Source organism: Pogoniulus pusillus, chromosome 20, assembly GCF_015220805.1.
Source record: "Pogoniulus pusillus isolate bPogPus1 chromosome 20, bPogPus1.pri, whole genome shotgun sequence".
In the NCBI taxonomy this organism is placed as follows: domain Eukaryota; kingdom Metazoa; phylum Chordata; class Aves; order Piciformes; family Lybiidae; genus Pogoniulus; species Pogoniulus pusillus.
This window is the reverse complement of record NC_087283.1, coordinates 21,305,929-21,323,284: the sequence shown is the minus strand read 5'-3', so window position 1 is coordinate 21,323,284 and position 17,356 is coordinate 21,305,929. Positions and strand designations below refer to the sequence as shown.

Sequence of the window (17,356 nt, the reverse complement as noted above, 5' to 3'; positions counted from 1 at the left end):
CCTCTGGTGGTGCCGGAGGGGATCGCTCCTCCTGCTCGCTGGGAGCCATAGGGGTTTACCCATGTCCACGCCGCACAGCGCCCTCTGGCGGTGCCGGAGGGGAACGCTCCTCCTGCTCGCTCGGAGCCGTAAGGGTTCTCCCCACTCTGCGCCTCACAGCGCCCTCTGGCGGTGCCGGAGGAGATCGCTCCCACTGCTCGCTGGGAGCCGTAAGGGTTCTCCTCCCTCCCCGCCTCACAGCGCTCTCTGGCGGTGCCGGAGTGGATCGCTCCTCCTGCTCCATGGGAGCAGTTTGAGTTTTTCCGCGCCGCACAGCGCCCTGTGGCGGTGCCGGAGGGGATCGCTCCTGCTGCTCGCTGGGACCCGTAGGGGTTTTCCCGCCTCCGCGACTCACAGCGCTCTCTGGCGGTGCCGGAGGGGATCGCTCCTGCTGCTCGCTGGGACCCGTAGGGGTTTTCCCCACTCTGCTCCCCACAGCGCTCTCTGGCGGTGCCAGAGGGGATCGCTCCTGCTGCTCGCTGGGATCTGTAAGGGTTTTCCCCACTCTGTGCCTCACAGCGCCCTCTGGCGGTGCCGGAGGGGATCGCTCCTGCTGCTCGCTGGGACCCGTAGGGGTTTTCCCCACTCTGCTCCCCACAGCGCCCTGTGGCGGTGCCGGAGGGGATCGCTCCTGCTGCTCGCTGGGAGCCGTAGGGGTTTTCCCGCCTCCGCGACTCACAGCGCCCTGTGGCGGTGCCGGAGGGGATCGCTCCTGCTGCTCGCTGGGAGCCGTAGGGGTTCTCCCCGCTCCCCGCCGCACAGCGCCCTCTGGCGGTGCCGGAAGGGGATCGCTCCTGCTGCTCGCTGGGAGCCGTAGGGGTTTACCCATGTCCACGCCGCACAGCGCCCTCTGGCGGTGCCGGAGGGGAACGCTCCTCCTGCTAGCTCGGAGCCGTAAGGGTTCTCCCCACTCTGCGCCTCACAGCGCCCTCTGGCGGTGCCGGAGTGGATCACTCCTCCTGCACCCTGGGAGCCGTAGGGGATCTCCCCCCTCCCCGCCTCACAGCGCTCTCTGGCGGTGCCGGAGGGGATCGCTCCTGCTGCTCGCTGGGAGCCTTAGGGGTTCTCTCCACTCTGCGCCCCACAGCGCCCTCTGGCGGTGCCGGAAGGGATCGCTCCTGCTGCTCGCTGGGAGCCTTAGGGGTTCTCTCCACTCTGCGCCCCACAGCGCCCTCTGGCGGTGCCGGAGGGGATCGCAGGGCAGGGACCACACTGATGGTATTCTCTGTTTGGAAGGTGGCACAGTTGGGTCTGCACAGGGCAGAGAGGAGAGCCTGGAGGCAGGGGGGTAAAAGGCTGGAGCTGAGGAGGGGTGGAGGAGCAGCATTGATGATGAAGCCACCCAGAAGGGTTGAGGTTGGAAAGGATCTCAGAGATCATCAACTCCAACCTCCCCCCTGCCATGCCCAGGGACACCTCTCAGCTGGGTGCTCAAAGCATCATCCAGCCTGGCCTTGAATGCTCCCCAGGGAGAAAGCAGCCAGAAGCACCTGGGCAGGCTGAACAACTCCAGCTCCCACAGTCCCTGGTGTCATCTTAGTAGCCTACTGTGGCCTCACTCCAGTAGCTTTGTGTCCTGTGCAGGGCAGGGATGGCAGCCAGAAGCACCTGGGCAGGCTGCAGAGGTGGGCACAAGCCAAGCTCAGGAGCTGCAACAAGACCAAGGGCAAGGTGCTGCAGCTGGGGGGAGGCAATGCCAAGCACCAATGCAGGCTGGGCAGTGCCAGGCTGCAGAGCAGCCCTGAGCAGAGGCACTTGGGGGTGCTGCTGGAGGAGAAGCTCAGCAGGAGCCAGCAGTGTGCACTTGCAGCCCAGAGAGCCAAGCAGAGCCTGGGCTGCAGCAGCAGCAGTGTGGGCAGCAGGGCCAGGGAGGGGATTCTGCCCCTCTGCTCTGCTCTGCTGAGAGCCCACCTGGAGTCCTGCATCCAGTGCTGGAGCCCCTGGGCCAAGAGGGCTGTGGAGATGCTGGAGAGTGTCCAGAGCAGGGCCAGGAGGATGCTGAGAGGCTGCAGCAGCTCTGCTGTGAGCACAGCCTGAAAGAGTTGGGGCTGTGCAGGCTGCAGCAGAGGAGGCTCCCAGGGGACCTTCTGGTGGCCTTGCAGCATCTGCAGGGGGCTGCAAAAAAGCTGGGGAGGGACTTTTGAGGCTGGGAGGCAGTGGCAGGAGTGGGGGGGCTGGAGCAAAGCTGGAGGTGGGGAGAGTGAGGCTGGAGGGGAGGAGGAAGTTGCTGAGCAGGAGAGTGGTGAGAGGCTGGAATGGGTTGCCCAGGGAGGGGGTTGAGGCCCCATGGCTGGAGGTGTTTGAGGCCAGGCTGGCTGAGGCTGTGTGCAGCCTGCTCTAGGGTAGGGTGTCCCTGGGCATGGCAGGGGTTGGCACTGCCTGCTCCTTGTGCTCCCTTCCAGCCCTGATTGCTTCTATGGTTCTTCTGCTGGGGGGCAGCCGAGCTGGAGGCAGGATTGGAGGTGAGGAGAAGCAGGACTGGAGGTGGAGCTCTCCTTGCAGCAGGTCGAGGAGATCAGAGGAGATTCTTAACATCTTTTATTAGTCTGCAGATTTCTGTTGGTTGTTTTTCTCATCTCCAACACATGAAATCCTCTCTACAGCAACAGGTTAGTTCAATCCAAGTTTAAACTGCCACAGCCACAACCTCCACACCCCTAGGACCATTCCCCCTCCCCTCATTTCCCCCCGAGGTTGTACTCAAGGCAAGCAGAAAGGGATTCAATTCTGCTTCCCCCCCCTCCACAAAGGAAAGGCAAACAACAACCAAGCAAAGTAAAAGAACAACCCACTGGGGGTGGGTAAAAAATGAACAACTCCAAAGTGTCAGGGTGGGAGCAGAATTGAGCAGTCTGAAAACCAAGGAGCACAGGCAGGGTGATGCTAAGGTCACTCTGATAAGGAGCACAGCTGCAGGGAAGGGGAGCAGAGCAGGTGTGAAAGTTGGCTGCTGGCTGTGCAAGGGAGCCTTGAAGGGGGGCAGGCTGGCCAGCCCTGGGAACCCCTGGGTGCTGCTGTCAGCAGGAGCCTATCAAAGGACACACACAGGTAGCAAATGCACTGCCTGAGTGCCACTCTTAGCTTCAATAAAGGGATTGGTCTTCTGGGTAGCAGCCTGGGGCGAGCTCGTGGCTCTCCCGCCTGCCGTGCGGCAACCAGCAGAAAGCAGAGGAGGGAGTGGAGGGAGCCAGAGAAGAAAAGGAGAGGAAAGAAGAAAGGAGGAGAGGAAAAAAAGAAAAGAAAGGAAAGAAGAAAAGGAGGAAAGGAAAGAAGAAAAGAAAGGAAAGAAGGAAAAGAGGAGAGGAAAGAAGAAAATAAGGGCAAGAAGAAGAAGAGGAGAGGAAAGAAGGAAAGGAAAGAAGAAAATAAGGGCAAGAAGAAGAAGAGGAGAGGAAAGAAGGAAAGGAAAGAAGAAAAAGGGGAGAGGAAAGAAGGAAAGGAAAGAAGAAAATAAAGGCAAGAAGAAAAAGAGGAGAGGAAAGAAGGAAAGGAGGGAAGGAAAGAAAAAAAGAAAGGAAAGAAGAAAAAGAGGAGAGGAAAAAAGGAAAGGAAAGAAGAAAAAGAGGAGAGGAAAGAAGGAAAGGAGGGAAGGAAAGAAGGAAAGGAAAGAAGAAAATAAAGGCAAGAAGAAAAAGAGGAGAGGAAAGAAGGAAAGGAAAGAAGAAAAGAAAGGAAAGAAGAAAAAGAGGAGAGGAAAGAAGGAAAGGAGGGAAGGAAAGAAAAAAAGAAAGGAAAGAAGAAAAAGAGGAGAGGAAAAAAGGAAAGGAAAGAAGAAAAAGAGGAGAGGAAAGAAGGAAAGGAGGGAAGGAAAGAAGGAAAGAAAGGAAAGAAGAAAAAGAGGAGAGGAAAGGAGGGAAGGAAAGAAGGAAAGGAGGGAAGGAAAGAAGGAAAGGAGGGAAGAAAATAAAGGCAAGAAGATAAAGAGGAGAGGAAAGAAGGAAAGGAGGGAAGGAAAGAAGAAAAGAAAGGAAAGAAGAAAAGGAGGAGAGGAAAGAAGGAAAGGAAAGAAGAAAAAGAGGAAAGGAAAGAAGAAAAGAAAGGAAAAAGGAAAATGAGGAAATCAAAGAAGGAAATGGAGGAAAGCAAAGAAGGAAAGGAGAGGAAAGAAGAAAAGAGAGGAAAGAAGGAAAGGAGGAAACCAAAGAAGGAAAGGAAAGAAGGAGGAAACCAAGAAGGAAATTGAGAGGAAAGAAGAAAAGGAGAGGAAAGAAGAAAAGAGAGGAAAGAAGAAAAGGAGAGGAAAGAAGAAAAGGAGAGGAAAGAAGAAAAGGAGAGGAAAGAAGCAAAGGAGGAAACCAAAGAAGGAAATGGAGGAAACCAAAGAAGAAAAGAGAGGAAAGAAGCAAAGGAGGAAACCAAAGAAGGAAAGGAGAGGAAAAAAAGGAGGAAACCAAAGAAGGGAATGGAGGAAGCCAAAGGAGAGCACAACCAAACCAAGCCCCGGGAGGGGAGGAAGGTGAAGAGGATGAAGCATCTTCCCCCTCCCCAAGCCCTCCAGGCAGGTCAGAGAGCAGACAAAGCCTTAGCTGTGTTCCGCGGAGGTGTTTATATAGCAGCTGGAAGAGACAAAGAGGTCACAGCAGGGAGCTACAGGAGCTGGGGAGTGGGAGCCACACCGGAGCCACGCCGGAGTCACGCCGAGAAGGAAGCACACAGCAAACCGAAGTGGGGCAAGGGGAAAGGGGGGGAGGGGAGCGGGCAAGCCCCCCGGGGGGGAGTTGTTCCATAGGGGAGGAGCTGGGAATCTCGGGATCAAAAGCCCTCATACACCCACCAGGAGCCCCCTGCCCCCTGCACCCCTTCACCAGGGAGACTTTGGGGGGGGGGGGGGGGGGGGGGGGGGAGGGGAGATGCTTGCCCAGGTGGTGCCACCCAGAAGGACTCTGCCTTGCCCTGGGTGCAAGGGTGGGCAGCAGAGGCTGGTAGGGGGGAGGTGGTGGTGGTCGGGGCGGGGGGGGGTGTGTCATGGTGCAGCTCTCCCTGCCGAGCCCCAGAGGCTGGATCCACCCAGGGGGGTGGGGAGCCAAGCCCTTGAGAGATGCCCTGCTGAGGGCACAGGGGCATGGTGGTAGGTGTGGGCAAAGCAGAGGTCTGGGCTGCTCCCCATGTCCCTGGCACTGCTGGCAGAGCGTCCCTGGCACTGCTGGCAGAGCGTCCCTGGCATGGTGGTAGGTGTGGGCAAAGGCAGAGGTCTGGGCTGCTCCCCATGCCCCTTGCACTGCTGGCAGAGCGTCCCTGGCACTGCTGGCAGAGCATCCCTGGCATGGTGGTAGGTGTGGGCAAAGTAGAGGTCTGGGCTGCTCCCCATGTCCCTTGCATTGCTGGCAGAGCATCCCTGGCACTGCTGGCAGAGCATCCCTGGCATGGTGTAGGTGTGGGCAAAGGCAGAGGTCTGGGCTGCTCCCCATGTCCCTGGCACTGCTGGCAGAGCATCCCTGGCATGGTGGTAGGTGTGGGCAAAGGCAGAGGTCTGGGCTGCTCCCCATGCCCCTTGCACTGCTGGCAGAGCATCCCTGGCATGGTGGTAGGTGTGGGCAAAGCAGAGGTCTGGGCTGCTCCCCATGTCCCTTGCACTGCTGGCAGTGTCCCTGGCACTGCTGGCAGCACACCCCTGGCATGGTGGTAGGTGTGGGCAGCTGTGTGGGCAAAGGCAGAGGTCTGGGCTGCTCCCCATGTCCCTTGCACTGCTGGCAGTGTCCCTGGCACTGCTGGCAGCACACCCCTGGCATGGTGGTAGGTGTGGGCAGCTGTGTGGGCAAAGGCAGAGGTCTGGACTGCACCCCACAGCCCTGGCACTGCTGGCACCTTGCAGGGCAGAGCGCTGAGGGACAGGTTGGTGTCTCAGCTTATTGCTAAGGGCTCCAGTGGCAGAGCTGGAGGGCAGCTGTGCCATGCCAACGTTGCCAGCCCTGGTGGTGTGTGAGCCTGGGAGCTGGAAGTGCCAAGTATGGCAGGGCACACAGCACTCCCCCCCCCCCCATCCACCCCCCTTTATGCCCACTGCTTCCCTGGTGGCAGGTGGTGAGGAAGCCACCCAGGAGGTGCCACTCTGAGCAGGGCAAAGGCAGCAGCTCCTGGGCACTCTGGGGGACCCCATGCCAGCTGTGCCAGTGGAGACAAAGGGGATCTGCATCCCCAGGAGTGGCCCAGTGACCCCTACCCCCCCCCCTCCCCCAACACCACCACCCCCCTTAGGCAGCTGCCCTCCTTCTCCCTGGCATCCCTCTGCTCTGACCTGGAGGGACCAAGCTCTCCACGGGGTGCCCACAGCCTGCCACCCTGCCCCACCTCACCAGGGTGCTGTCCCCATCTGCCCACCCTGCCCCTGCTCCCCTAGCCTGGCCCTGGCTCCTCACCGCCCCCAACCTCTGCCACCCACCCACCCACCCTCCCAAACCAGTGCCAGGCCCATGCCAGGGAAGGGGAGGATCGCTTCTGGGCTGAAACCTTTGAGCCAGATGCCAAAGGCAGCGACTGGCAACCCCCTCCCTCCGGTGCCAGGCAAGGGGAAGAAGACCTCGGCGTGGGTGGGGGGAGGGGAGGACCCTGGGCGGAGGAGGAGCAGGCGGGTGGCAGCTGGCAGGACGCTGGCGGCTGGCAGACGGCTCTGGAAGGAGAGGTGGGCACCGGGCACTGTGCCCTCTCCCCCCTCAGCACGATACCTCCATGGTGTGGTTGATCTGCCCCATGGCCTCGCTGCTCTCCGAGTGGGTGCAGGCTCGGGGGCGAGTGCCCTCCGCGGAGCTGGCACTGGTGAGGGAGGCGGTGCGGGAGCGTGCCAGGCGAGTCATGCTGGCAGAGGGCACTGCGGGGGCGACACACACACACACAGAGCCCAGCTGCGGCCTCGGGGTGCCCTCTGAAGGCTGCCAGGGGGTCCCTCAATCCACCCCCACCACCACCCTTCCTCCTCCCCACCACCACCACCACCACCACCAAGCTGGCATCGTGCCCAGGCGAGCAAAGCCACCGCTTGCTGCCACCTGGAAGGGAGGGAAGCTTGCAGCATGCGGTGCTGTGCCAAGAGAGGCTGGCAAAGGGCAGCAGGGCAAGGGTAGGGCACCCCTGAGGCGCTGGGCAGGTCTCCTGGGCATGCTGGGCTCCAGCATAGGAGCTTCCCAGGGTGTGCAGAGAAGGTGGCACCACCCCCACCCCCCCCCACCCTCCCTCTTCCAAGCAGGATGCCCAGCAGGCACAGCTCCCGGCCTGCTGCAGGGTGGGTACGGTGCCCAGAGCGTGCCCACAGCGGGCAGACCGCTCCGGGTGGCATCTCTCAGCCTCCTGGCTGAGGTGATCTCAGGCAAAGCAGAGCTAGGCAGAGGGCAACTGGCAACTGGGAAGTGCCAGCCCCGTGCCCAGGCTGCTCCCAAAGGTGCCCAGGCAGCCAGAGGGCAGAGGCCAGGCGGGCACCATGCAGCAGCGGGCATGGGCTGAGCAGCACCGAGCGGTACCTGAGCCTCCACTCAGCCTCCGGTCCTTCAGGTGGGTGACTGGCAACGGGGTGGGGGTGGGCAGAGAGAGGGCATCAGCTGTGCCAGCTGCTCCCCAAGACCAGTCACAGCCACACAGGGTGGCACAAAGGGTCCCAGGCACACAGGGTGGCACAGAGGGTCCCAGGCACACAAGGTGGCACAGAGGGTCACAGCCACACAGGGTGGCACAAAGGGTCCCAGGCACATAGGGTGGCACAAAGGGTCACAGCCACACAGGGTGGCACAAAGAGTCACTCACACACAGTCACAGCCACACAGGGTGGCACAAAGGGTCCCAGGCACACAGGGTGGCACAAAGAGTCACTCCCACACACTCACAGCCACACAGGGTGGCACAGAGGGTCACTCACACACAAAGGGTGGCACAAAGGTTCACAGCCACACAGGGTGGCACAGAGGGTCCCAGGCACACAGGGTGGCACAGAGTGTCCCAGCCACACAGGGTGGCACAAAGGGTCACAGCCACACAGGGTGGCACAGAGTGTCCTAGGCACACAGGGTGGCACAAAGGGTCACAGCCACACAGGGTGGCACGGAGTGTCCCAGGCACACAGGGTGGCACAAAGGGTCACTCACACACAAAGGGTGGCACAGAGGGTCCCAGGCACACAGGGTGGCACAAAGGGTCACTCACACACCAAGGGTGGCACAAAGGGTCACTCACACACCAAGGGTGGCACAGAGGGTCCCAGGCACACAGGGTGGCACAAAGGGTCACTCACACACAAAGGGTGGCACAAAGGTTCACAGCCACACAGGGTGGCACAGAGCGTCACAGCCACACAGGGTGGCACAGAGGGTCACTCACACACAAAGGGTGGCACAGAGGGTCCCGGGCACACAAGGACACAGAGCCAGGGCACAGAGCCAGCCCCCCAGGCCAGGTCACCCGGGCACAGTGCCCCCCCTGCCCAGCCCTGGCACTCACTGTAGCCCATGCCTTGCAGGAAGTACTTGAAGGCCTCGCTCAGCTTGCCAGGCTGTGGGGACAGAGCAGAGGGAGTCAAGGTAGTGCCAGCTCCAAAAGTCTCCCCTCGACCCTGTGCCCACTGTGCCAGCCTGGCACACATCTCAGGGCTCAGTGTGCCCACCCAGTGAGTGGGTAAGGGGCTCACCTGTGTCACCTGGGGCAGCCCACCGGAGTCAGCCATCTGCAGAGAGAAGAGTAAGCCCTGGCACCCCTTGGGCAGGGTGCCACTGCTGGGGGAGGGGGGCAGAGGGTTGGCACTTTATGGGCACCCTCTCCTACCTACCTTCAGGAAGGTGGTGGTGGTGGGGTCCAGCTTGGAGTTGCACTCCACCTGTGGGTGCAAAGGGAGGGAGGGGCAGGTGAGCATCCTGCTGTGCCCTCAGGCTGGCACCACTGGCACCGAGGAGCTGGCAAGGTCCCCGTGGTGCCATCTGCTGCCATCTCCCACCCCAGCCAAATGGAGAGAGAGAGAGAGAGAGAGAGAGAGAGAGAGAGAGAGAGAGAGAGAGAGAGAGAGAGAAAGAGAGAGAGAGAGAGAGAGAGAGAGAGAGAGAGAGAGAGAGAGCAAACTGCAGCCAATCAGGGTGCAGAGAGGCCAAACTGCAGCCAATCAGGGTGCAGAGAGGCCAAACTGCAGCCAATCAGGGTCTGGCAACCCCAAACTGGAGCCAGTCTGGGTCCAGAGAGCCCAAACTGGAGCCAATCAGAGTCTGGCGACCCCAAACTGGAGCCAATCAGGGTCCAGAGAGCCCAAACTGGAGCAAATCAGGGTGCAGATAGCCCAAATTGGAGCCAATCAGAGTGCAGAGAGCCCAAATTTTAGCCAATCAGCGTCTAGAGAGCCCAAACTGGAGCCAATCAGGGTCTAGAAAGCCCAAACTGGAGCCAATCAGGGTGCAAAGAGCCCAGATTGGAGCCAATCAGGGTCCAGAGAGCCCAAACTGGAGCCAATCAGGGGCTGGCAACCCCAAAACAGAGCCAATCAGGGTCCAGAGAGCCCAAATTGGAGCAAATCAGAGTGCAGAGAGCCCAAACTGGAGCCAATAAGTGTCGAGCAACCCCAAACTGGAGCCAATCAGGGTCTAGAGAGCCCAAATTGGAGCCAATCAGGGTCTGGCAACCCCAAACTGGAGCCAATCAGGGTCTAGAGAGCCCAAATTGGAGCCAATCAGGGTCTGGCAACCCCAAACTGGAGCCAATCAGGGTCTAGAGAGCCCAAATTGGAGCCAATCAGGGTCTGGCAACCCCAAACTGGAGCCAATCAGGGTCTAGAGAGCCCAAACTGGAGCCAATGAGGGTATAGAGAGACCAAATTGGAGCCAATCACATCTGGCAACCCCAAACTGGAGCTAATTAGAATCCAGAGAGCCCAAACTGGAGCATACCACATCTGGCAACCCCAAACTGGAGCCAATTAGGGTCCAGAGAGCCCAAACTGGATCCAATCAGAGCGCAGAGGGGAGGGGAGGGGAGGGGAGGGGAGGGGAGGGGAGGGGAGGGGAGGGGAGGGGAGGGGAGGGGAGGGGAGGGGAGGAGGGGGGAGGTGGGGGGAGGGCTGGTGTGGCATCTGGTGTGGCATCTGACATGGCACAGAGGTCTATGAGCACATGAATGTACACCTGCCTGGGGGTGCATGCAGTTACACACCGTGTGCCAACTTGGCCATGCCAGGCAGATGTGTGCCAGCAGCTGGCTGGGCACACATGGCCAAGCAGAGGCTGTGCCCACGAGTGCCAACGCATCTGTGAGCACAGCTGGATGCGGGAGGAAAGGGGAAGAAGCCCTCCAGGTATGGCAAGGTTGGCACAGGGGCTGAGCCTCCTGTCTGAGGGCTACGAACGGGCACCCTGCGTGCCACCCTGCGGGCACTGCCCCAGCACTCACCACCCCCTCTTCAGCAGGAGCATTGTCTCCAACCACCAGCATCACAGGGCAGCTGGAAAGAAGAGGAGGAAGTGGCACAGTCAGGGCATGGCCTGAGTGGGCACCCCCCACCCCAATGCCACCCCATGCCAGCCTGACTCACCGCAGCGTCTTGGCATTGGGCACGGTGCCAGGGCGGTTGATGTCCAGGTCCCTGCGGCTGGCAAAGGAGGAGAGGAGTCAGTCTATGCCCACGGGGAGCTGCTGCCACCTGTGCCATGCTGCAAGGCCTGGGGCACTGCCAGCTTGGATGAGCAGCACCCAAAACCTGCTGCCCTGGCATCCTGTGGGTGGAGGAGGCCACAGCTACTGCTGGCAGGGCACAGGCAGCAGTGGTGCCAAGGCATCAGCACCCAGCATGGCACCAAAGCTCTCTGCCCACTCACAAGAGACTTGCTGCCCCTTGCCAGGCCTGTGCCAACCCCAGCACACAGCCCAGAGGAGATCACAGCCACCCCTGAGAGGGCACAGGCAGCAGCTGTGCCATGGCATCAGCACCCAGCATGGCACCAATACCCTCTGTCCACTCACAAGAGCCTTGCTGCCCTTTGCCAGGCCTGTGCCAACTCCCAGCACAGAGCCCACAGCCACCCCTGGCAGGGCACAGGCAGCAGCTGTGCCATGGCATCAGCACCCAGCATGGCACCAATGCCCTCTGCCCACACGCAACTCCCAGCACAGAGCCCACAGCCACCCCTGGCAGGGCACAGGCAGCAGCTGTGCCATGGCATCAGCACCCAGCATGGCACCAATGCCCTCTGCCCACACACAGCTCCCAGCACAGAGCCCACAGCCACCCCTGGCAGGGCACAGGCAGCAGCTGTGCCATGGCATCAGCACCCAGCATGGCACCAATGCCCTCTGCCCACACACAGCTCCCAGCACAGAGCTCACAGCCACCCCTGGCAGGGCACAGGCAGCAGCTGTGCCATGGCATCAGCACCCAGCATGGCATCAATGCCCTCTGCCCACTCACAAGAGCCTTGCTGCCCCTTTGCCAGGCCTGTGCCAACACCCAGAGCCCAGGGGAGATACCATGGCACAGGTAGCATCACAGCTCCTGGCTGAGAGCTCCGTGGGCACAGCGAGGCAGGGAGGTGCTGGCAGCACCCAGCAGGGCTCAGGCTTGCCTTGGTGCCCTTGGTGCCAGGCAGCAGTGCCCGAGGCTGGCAGGGGGCACTCACCTGTTGTACATGTTGAGGAAGAGCTGGAGGTTGAATTGGTTGACCACGGTGCCAATCTGCTGCCGGTAGCTCTGCACCAGCTCCGTGTTGTTCATCAGCTCCTCCTGTGCCACAAGGGGGGGCACAGCCTTCACTGGGTGCCACCCGGACGCTAAGCCCCCTTAAGGTGCCCGGGGTAAAGGGGCAGGGTGCTGGGCAGTGTGGTTGGGCAGGTGGGACATGGGCATGGAGGGGCACGGGCAGGGTTTGGGTGACCTCATGCTGGGCATGGGGGCAGACCCAGTGGCACTGTGGCAGCCAGCAGGCAGAGTGACCCAGCTGGCATCATGGGCATGGTGCAGACAACACAGCCAGGTGGGGCATGGGCATGGGGTGGCACAGGCAGGGTTTGGTTAACTCTATCCTGGGCATGGGGGCAGGTGCAGTGGCACTGTGGCAGCCAGCAAGCAGAGTGACCCAGCTGGTATCATGGGCATGGGCACGGAGGGGCACAGGCAGGGTTTGGCTAAGCCCATCCTGGGCATGGGGGCAGGTCCAGTGGCACTGTGGCAGCCAGCAAGCAGAGTGACCCAGCTGGCATCATGGGCATGGGCACGGAGGGGCACAGGCAGGGTTTGGCTAAGCCCATCCTGGGCATGGGGGCAGGTCCAGTGGCACTGTGGCAGCCAGCAAGCAGAGTGACCCAGCTGGCACCATGGGCATGGTGCAGACAACACAGCCAGGTGGGGCATAGGCATGAAGGGGCACAGGCAGGGTTTGCCTAAGCCCATCCTGGGCATGGGACAGGTCCAGTGGCACTGTGGCAGGTTGGCATGCCGGGTAGGGCACGGTTGGCAGAGGGTTGGCACCACGTGGAGCCCTTACCTGGCTGAATAGGTGGGACAGGACCAGGTCTGGCAGTGTGCTGGTGAGGCCAGAGAGCTGTGAAGAGGGAGCACAGGCAGTTATGGCACCCCTTTGGCTGCCCCAAACCAAGCACCAGGGCCAGGAGGTGGGCACCAGGGCCGTGCCCACCTTGGCAGCTGCCCAATCGATCCAGCCTTTGCCGTTGGGGTCGATGTTCATCAGGACCAAGCCTTCAACCAGGTCAGGGAAGATGAGCTGCAGAGAGCAAGAGGGCAAAGAGGCTCAGCAGGGGAGGGAGAAGCACCATGGGCATGTGCCCACTGGGCTACAGGTGGCTCTAGCCTGGCATCGAGCCTGGCATGGGTTGGCAAAGACCTTAAAGGGTGGGCAGGGAGCATCTCTTAGCAGCTTAAAGGGCCTCATCCAGCCTGGCACTGAACACCTCCAGGGAGGTGATCTTTGATCCCCTTGGGTGATTCTGTGCACCACAACCTCTCCTGGGCAACCTGTGCCAGGCTCTCCCCACCCTCACTGTGATTCTGTGCTCCACAACCTCCCCTGGGCAACCTGTGCCAGGCTCTGCCCACCCTCACTGTGTCTCTGTGCTCCACAACCTCCCTGGGCAACCTGTGCCAGGCTCTCCCCACCCTCACTGTGTCTCTCTGCTCCACAACCTCCCTGGGCAACCTGTGCCAGGCTCTGCCCACCCTCACTGTGATTCTGTGTTCCACAGCCTCCCTGGGCAACCTGTGCCAGGCTCTCCCCACCCTCACTGTGATTCTGTGCTCCACAACCTCCCCTGGGCAACCTGTGCCAGGCTCTGCCCACTCTCACTGTGATTCTGTGCTCCACAACCTCCCTGAGCAACCTGTGCCAGGCTCTGCCCACCCTCACTGTGTCTCTGTGCTCCACAACCTCCCCTGGGCAACCTGTGCCAGGCTCTGCCCACCCTCACTGTGTCTCTACTCCACAGCCTCCCTGGGCAACCTGTGCCAGGCTCTCCCCACCCTCACTGTGTCTCTGTGCTCCACAACCTCCCTGGGCAACCTGTGCCAGGCTCTGCCCACCCTCACTGTGTCTCTGTGCTCCACAACCTCCCCTGGGCAACCTGTGCCAGGCTCTGCCCACCCTCACTGTGTCTTTCTGCTCCACAACCTCCCTGGGCAACCTGTGCCAGGCTCTGCCCACCCTCACTGCCAACCATTTCTTCCTCCTCTCCACTCTCACTCTGCCCTCTCCCAGCTCAAAGCTGTTATCCCTCAGCCTGGCACTGCCAGCCCTTGTCCAAAGTCCCTCCCCAGCTCTCCTGCAGCCCCTTCAGATATTGCAATGCAGCTCTGAGGTCACCTTGGAGCCTTCTCCTCTGCAGGCAGCACAGCCCCAACTCTGCCAGCCTGTGCCCATGGGAGACCTCCTCCAGCCCTCACAGCCTCCTCATGGCCTCCTCTGGACCCTCTCCAGCTGCTCAGCTCCTGGGAGGCTGCTCTGAGGTCTCCCTTGCAGCCTTCTCCTCTCCAGGCTGCACAGCCCCAACTCTGCCAACCTATGCCCGTAGGAGACCTCCTCCATCCCTCAGACCCTCTTGGTGGCCTCCTCTGGACCCTCTCCAGCTGCTCAGCTCCTGGGAGGCTGCTCTGAGGTCTCCCTGGACTGGATGATCTTGGAGGTCTCCTCCAACCTGGTTGATTCTATGATTCAATGCTCAGCTCCTGAGAGGCTGCTCTGAGGTCTCCTTGGACTGGATGATCTTGGAGGTCTCCTCCAACCTGGTTGATTCTATGATTCAATGCTCAGCTCCTGGGAGGCTGCTCTGAGGTCTCCCTTGGAGCCTTCCCTCCCCCAGGCAGCACAGCCCCAACTCTGCCAACCTGTGCCCACAGGAGACCTCCTCCATCCCTCAGAGCCTCCTCATGGCCTCCTCTGGACCCTCTCCAGCTGATCCAAGTCCATGCTCAGCTCTGGGAGGCTGCTCTGAGGTCACCTTGGAGCCTTCTCCTCTCCAGGCAGCACAGCCCCAACTCTGCCAGCCTGTGCCCATGGGAGACCTTCCCCAGCCCTCACAGCCTCCTCATGGCCTCCTCTGGACCCTCTCCAGCTGCTCAGCTCCTGAGAGGCTGCTCTGAGGTCTCCCTTGTAGCCTTCTCCTCTCCAGGCAGCACAGCCCCAACTCTGCCAGCCTGTGCCCATAGGAGACCTCCTCCAGCCCTCAGAGCCTCTTGGTGGCCTCCTCTGGACCCTCTCCAGCTGCCCAGCTCTGGGAGGCTGCTCTGAGCTCTCCCTTGCAGCCTTCCCTCCCCCAGGCAGCACAGCCCCAACCCTGTGCCCACTGCCCAGAGCCCATCCCTGGGTGAGCCTCTGCTCTGCCATGGCAGCCGTGCCCGTGGGCATCCAGGCTTGCCCAGCCCTGCAGGGTGGGCATGCAGGAGGGGGGGTGGGTGAAGGGGGTCAGGTCCTGCTCGTGCCCACCCCCCTGGGGCTGGCAGGAGGCAGAGGGAAGGGGAGGCCAGGCTGTGCCAGCCTCTGGCTCACCGCGAACTTGGCCAGGACGTAGGCTCCTGCCCCCACGCCGATGCCAATCACGTACTTGAACCTGGGGAGCAGAGAGCTCAGTGTTGGGGGGCACAGCGGGCACCAGCCCGGCTCCCCCTGCGGCACCTCCCTGCCCAGGCACAGGGGGGCACGGAGGGGCACTGGCACACAGTCATAGGGTGGCACAGAGGGGCACAGGCACACACACAGAGTTACAGAGGGTGGCACAGAGGGGCACAGGCACACAGGGTGGTACAGAGGGGCACAGGCACACACACAGAGTTACAGAGGGTGGCACAGATGGGCACAACCACACAGGGTGGTACAGAGGGGCACAGGCACACAGAGTGGTACAGAGGGGCACAGGCACACACACAGAGTTACAGAGGGTGGCACAGAGGGTTGCAGGCACACAGGGTGGCACAGAGGGGCACAGGCACACAGGGTGGCACAGAGGGTTGCAGGCACACAGGGTGGCACAGAGGGCACAGGCACACAGGGTGGCACAGAGGGGCACAGGCACACAGGGTGGCACAGAGGGTTGCAGGCACACAGGGTGGCACAGAGGGCACAGGCACACAGGGTGGCACAGAGGGGCACAGGCACACAGGGTGGCACAGAGGGTTGCAGGCACACAGGGTGGCACAGAGGGGCACAGGCACGCAGTGTGGCACAGAGGGGCACTGACACATGCAGTCACAGACCACCAGGGTGCCAGCTGCCACCCCCAGCCCCAACTCCTTGCCCCCTGCCCAGCAGGCTCGGCTGGCAGCAGACTCACCCAAAGTGCTGCACCACGCTGGGTAACATTGCTGCCAGCTGGTCCATGGATGGGTACTGGTACCTGTGGCACAGAGGGGCACAGCACAGCTCTAATGGAACCTTGCCCAGACTCAGAAAGCTGCAACCCAGCAGCTGAGGCTGCCCAAAAGTGGGCAAGGAGATGCCACCCCCAACCCCTGGCATCAACCACACTGTTTGGACCAGGCAGCTTGCTGGAGGGCTTTGAGCTGGTTTGGTGAGAGCCTTGCAGGCAGGGCACGACTGCCCAGGCAGCAAGAACCTCGGTGGGCAGAGAGGTGAGGCCTCAGTGGGCACAGCCAGCTGGCACCTACCCCTGGGGGAACTGTGAGGCTCCTGCCTGCTGCCCGGGGGCATCCACGTGGCACACCACGAAGTGCTTGGTGATCTCCTGCATGTCCTCATAGTTGAAGAAGGTGTTGAAGCACAGCTTGTCTGGCAAGGGGGCAGGCTGGGCATCAGAGACCAAGTGCCCCAGCACAGGGGGCAGCCTGGGCACAGCTCCTCTGCCCTCCCAATGCCCTGCCAACCGGTCCCCGGTGTGCCACCGCAGCCCTCCTGCCCCCCTGCCCTGCAGGCAGCCACAACAGAAACCACAGCCAGGCTGGGCAGAGGTTGTCTGCCCTCATACTGCTCTCCCAGTGCCCACCCAGTGCCCTCCTACTGCCCTTCCAGTGCCCTCCCAATGCCCTGCCAACTGGCTCCCGGTGTGCCACCGCAGCCCTCCTGCCCCCTGCCCTGCAGGCAGCCACAACAGAAACCACAGCCAGGCTGGGCAGAGGTTGTCTGCCCTCATACTGCCCTCCCAGTGCCCTGCTGCTGCCCCCCCGGTGCCCTCCCAGTGCCCTTTCAGTGCCCTCCCAGTGCCCTCATACTGCTCTCCCAGTGCCCTCCTGCTGCCCCCCCAGTGCCCTCCCAGTGCCCTTTCAGTGCGCTCCTGCTGCACCGTAGTGCCCTCACACTGCCCTCACACTGCCCTCCCAGTGCCCTTCCAGTGCCCTCCTGCTGCCCCCCCAGTGCCCTCACACTGCCCTCCCAATGCCCTCCTACTGCCCTCCCACTGCCCTGCCAACCAGCCCTCGATGTGCCACTGCAGCCCTCCTGCCCCTGCCCTGCATGCAGCCACAACAGAAACCACAGCCAGGCTGGGCAGAGGTTGTCTGCCCTCATACTGCCCTCCCAGTGCCCACCTGCTGCCCTCCCAGTGCCCTCCCACTGCCCTCCCGCTGCCCTGCCAACCAGCCCCCGATGTGCCACCGCAGCCCTCCTGCCCCCTGCCCTGCAGGCAGCCACAGCCAGGCTGAGCAGGCTGGGCAGAGGTTGTCTGCCCTCAAACTGCCCACCCAGTGCCCTCCCACTGCCCTCTCAGTGCCCTCCCACTGCCCTCTCACTGCCCTCCCACTCAGGACCCGATGTGCCACCACAGCCCTCCTGCCCCTGCCCTGCAGGCAGCCACACAACAGAAGCCACAGCCAGGGTGGGCAGGCAGAGCCAGGAGGGTGAGGAGGCAGGGATGGGACTAGGGAATGCCAAGCCTGCAGCTGAGGAGGTGCCCAGCAGGGTCACCAGCC

The 17,356-nt window shown here is 61.8% G+C and overlaps 2 protein-coding genes across 7 annotated transcripts in view; one reads left to right on the top strand and one right to left on the bottom strand.

Moving 5' to 3' along the window:
- Positions 1 to 612, top strand: part of MMP15 (matrix metallopeptidase 15) — a 9,589-nt gene extending 8,977 nt beyond the window's left edge. The window contains exons 9-11 of the mRNA XM_064159761.1: positions 79 to 209; positions 316 to 446; positions 559 to 612. Coding sequence (XP_064015831.1) covers positions 79 to 209; positions 316 to 446; positions 559 to 612 — 316 coding nt within the window. The remainder of the gene's footprint in view (positions 1 to 78; positions 210 to 315; positions 447 to 558) is intronic.
- Positions 613 to 6,420: 5,808 nt separating this feature from the next.
- The window catches only part of NDRG4 (NDRG family member 4), a 37,353-nt gene continuing 26,417 nt past the window's right edge, over positions 6,421 to 17,356 (bottom strand). For 2 of the 6 annotated variants that reach the window (XM_064160568.1, XM_064160572.1), the window contains 13 exons: positions 16,100 to 16,220; positions 15,766 to 15,828; positions 14,985 to 15,045; positions 12,624 to 12,710; positions 12,474 to 12,530; positions 11,610 to 11,713; positions 10,529 to 10,585; positions 10,387 to 10,438; positions 8,786 to 8,833; positions 8,648 to 8,683; positions 8,461 to 8,512; positions 7,491 to 7,529; positions 6,421 to 6,844 (listed from right to left, as the gene is read on the bottom strand). In XM_064160568.1, coding sequence (XP_064016638.1) covers positions 6,690 to 6,844; positions 7,491 to 7,529; positions 8,461 to 8,512; positions 8,648 to 8,683; positions 8,786 to 8,833; positions 10,387 to 10,438; positions 10,529 to 10,585; positions 11,610 to 11,713; positions 12,474 to 12,530; positions 12,624 to 12,710; positions 14,985 to 15,045; positions 15,766 to 15,828; positions 16,100 to 16,220 — 932 coding nt within the window. In that variant the 3' untranslated portion in view covers positions 6,421 to 6,689. Of the gene's footprint in view, positions 6,845 to 7,490; positions 7,530 to 8,460; positions 8,513 to 8,647; positions 8,684 to 8,785; positions 8,834 to 10,386; positions 10,439 to 10,528; positions 10,586 to 11,609; positions 11,714 to 12,473; positions 12,711 to 14,984; positions 15,046 to 15,765; positions 15,829 to 16,099; positions 16,221 to 17,356 lie in introns of all 6 variants that reach the window. The other 4 variants (XM_064160569.1, XM_064160573.1, XM_064160567.1 and 1 more) reach the window with 2 other exon arrangements.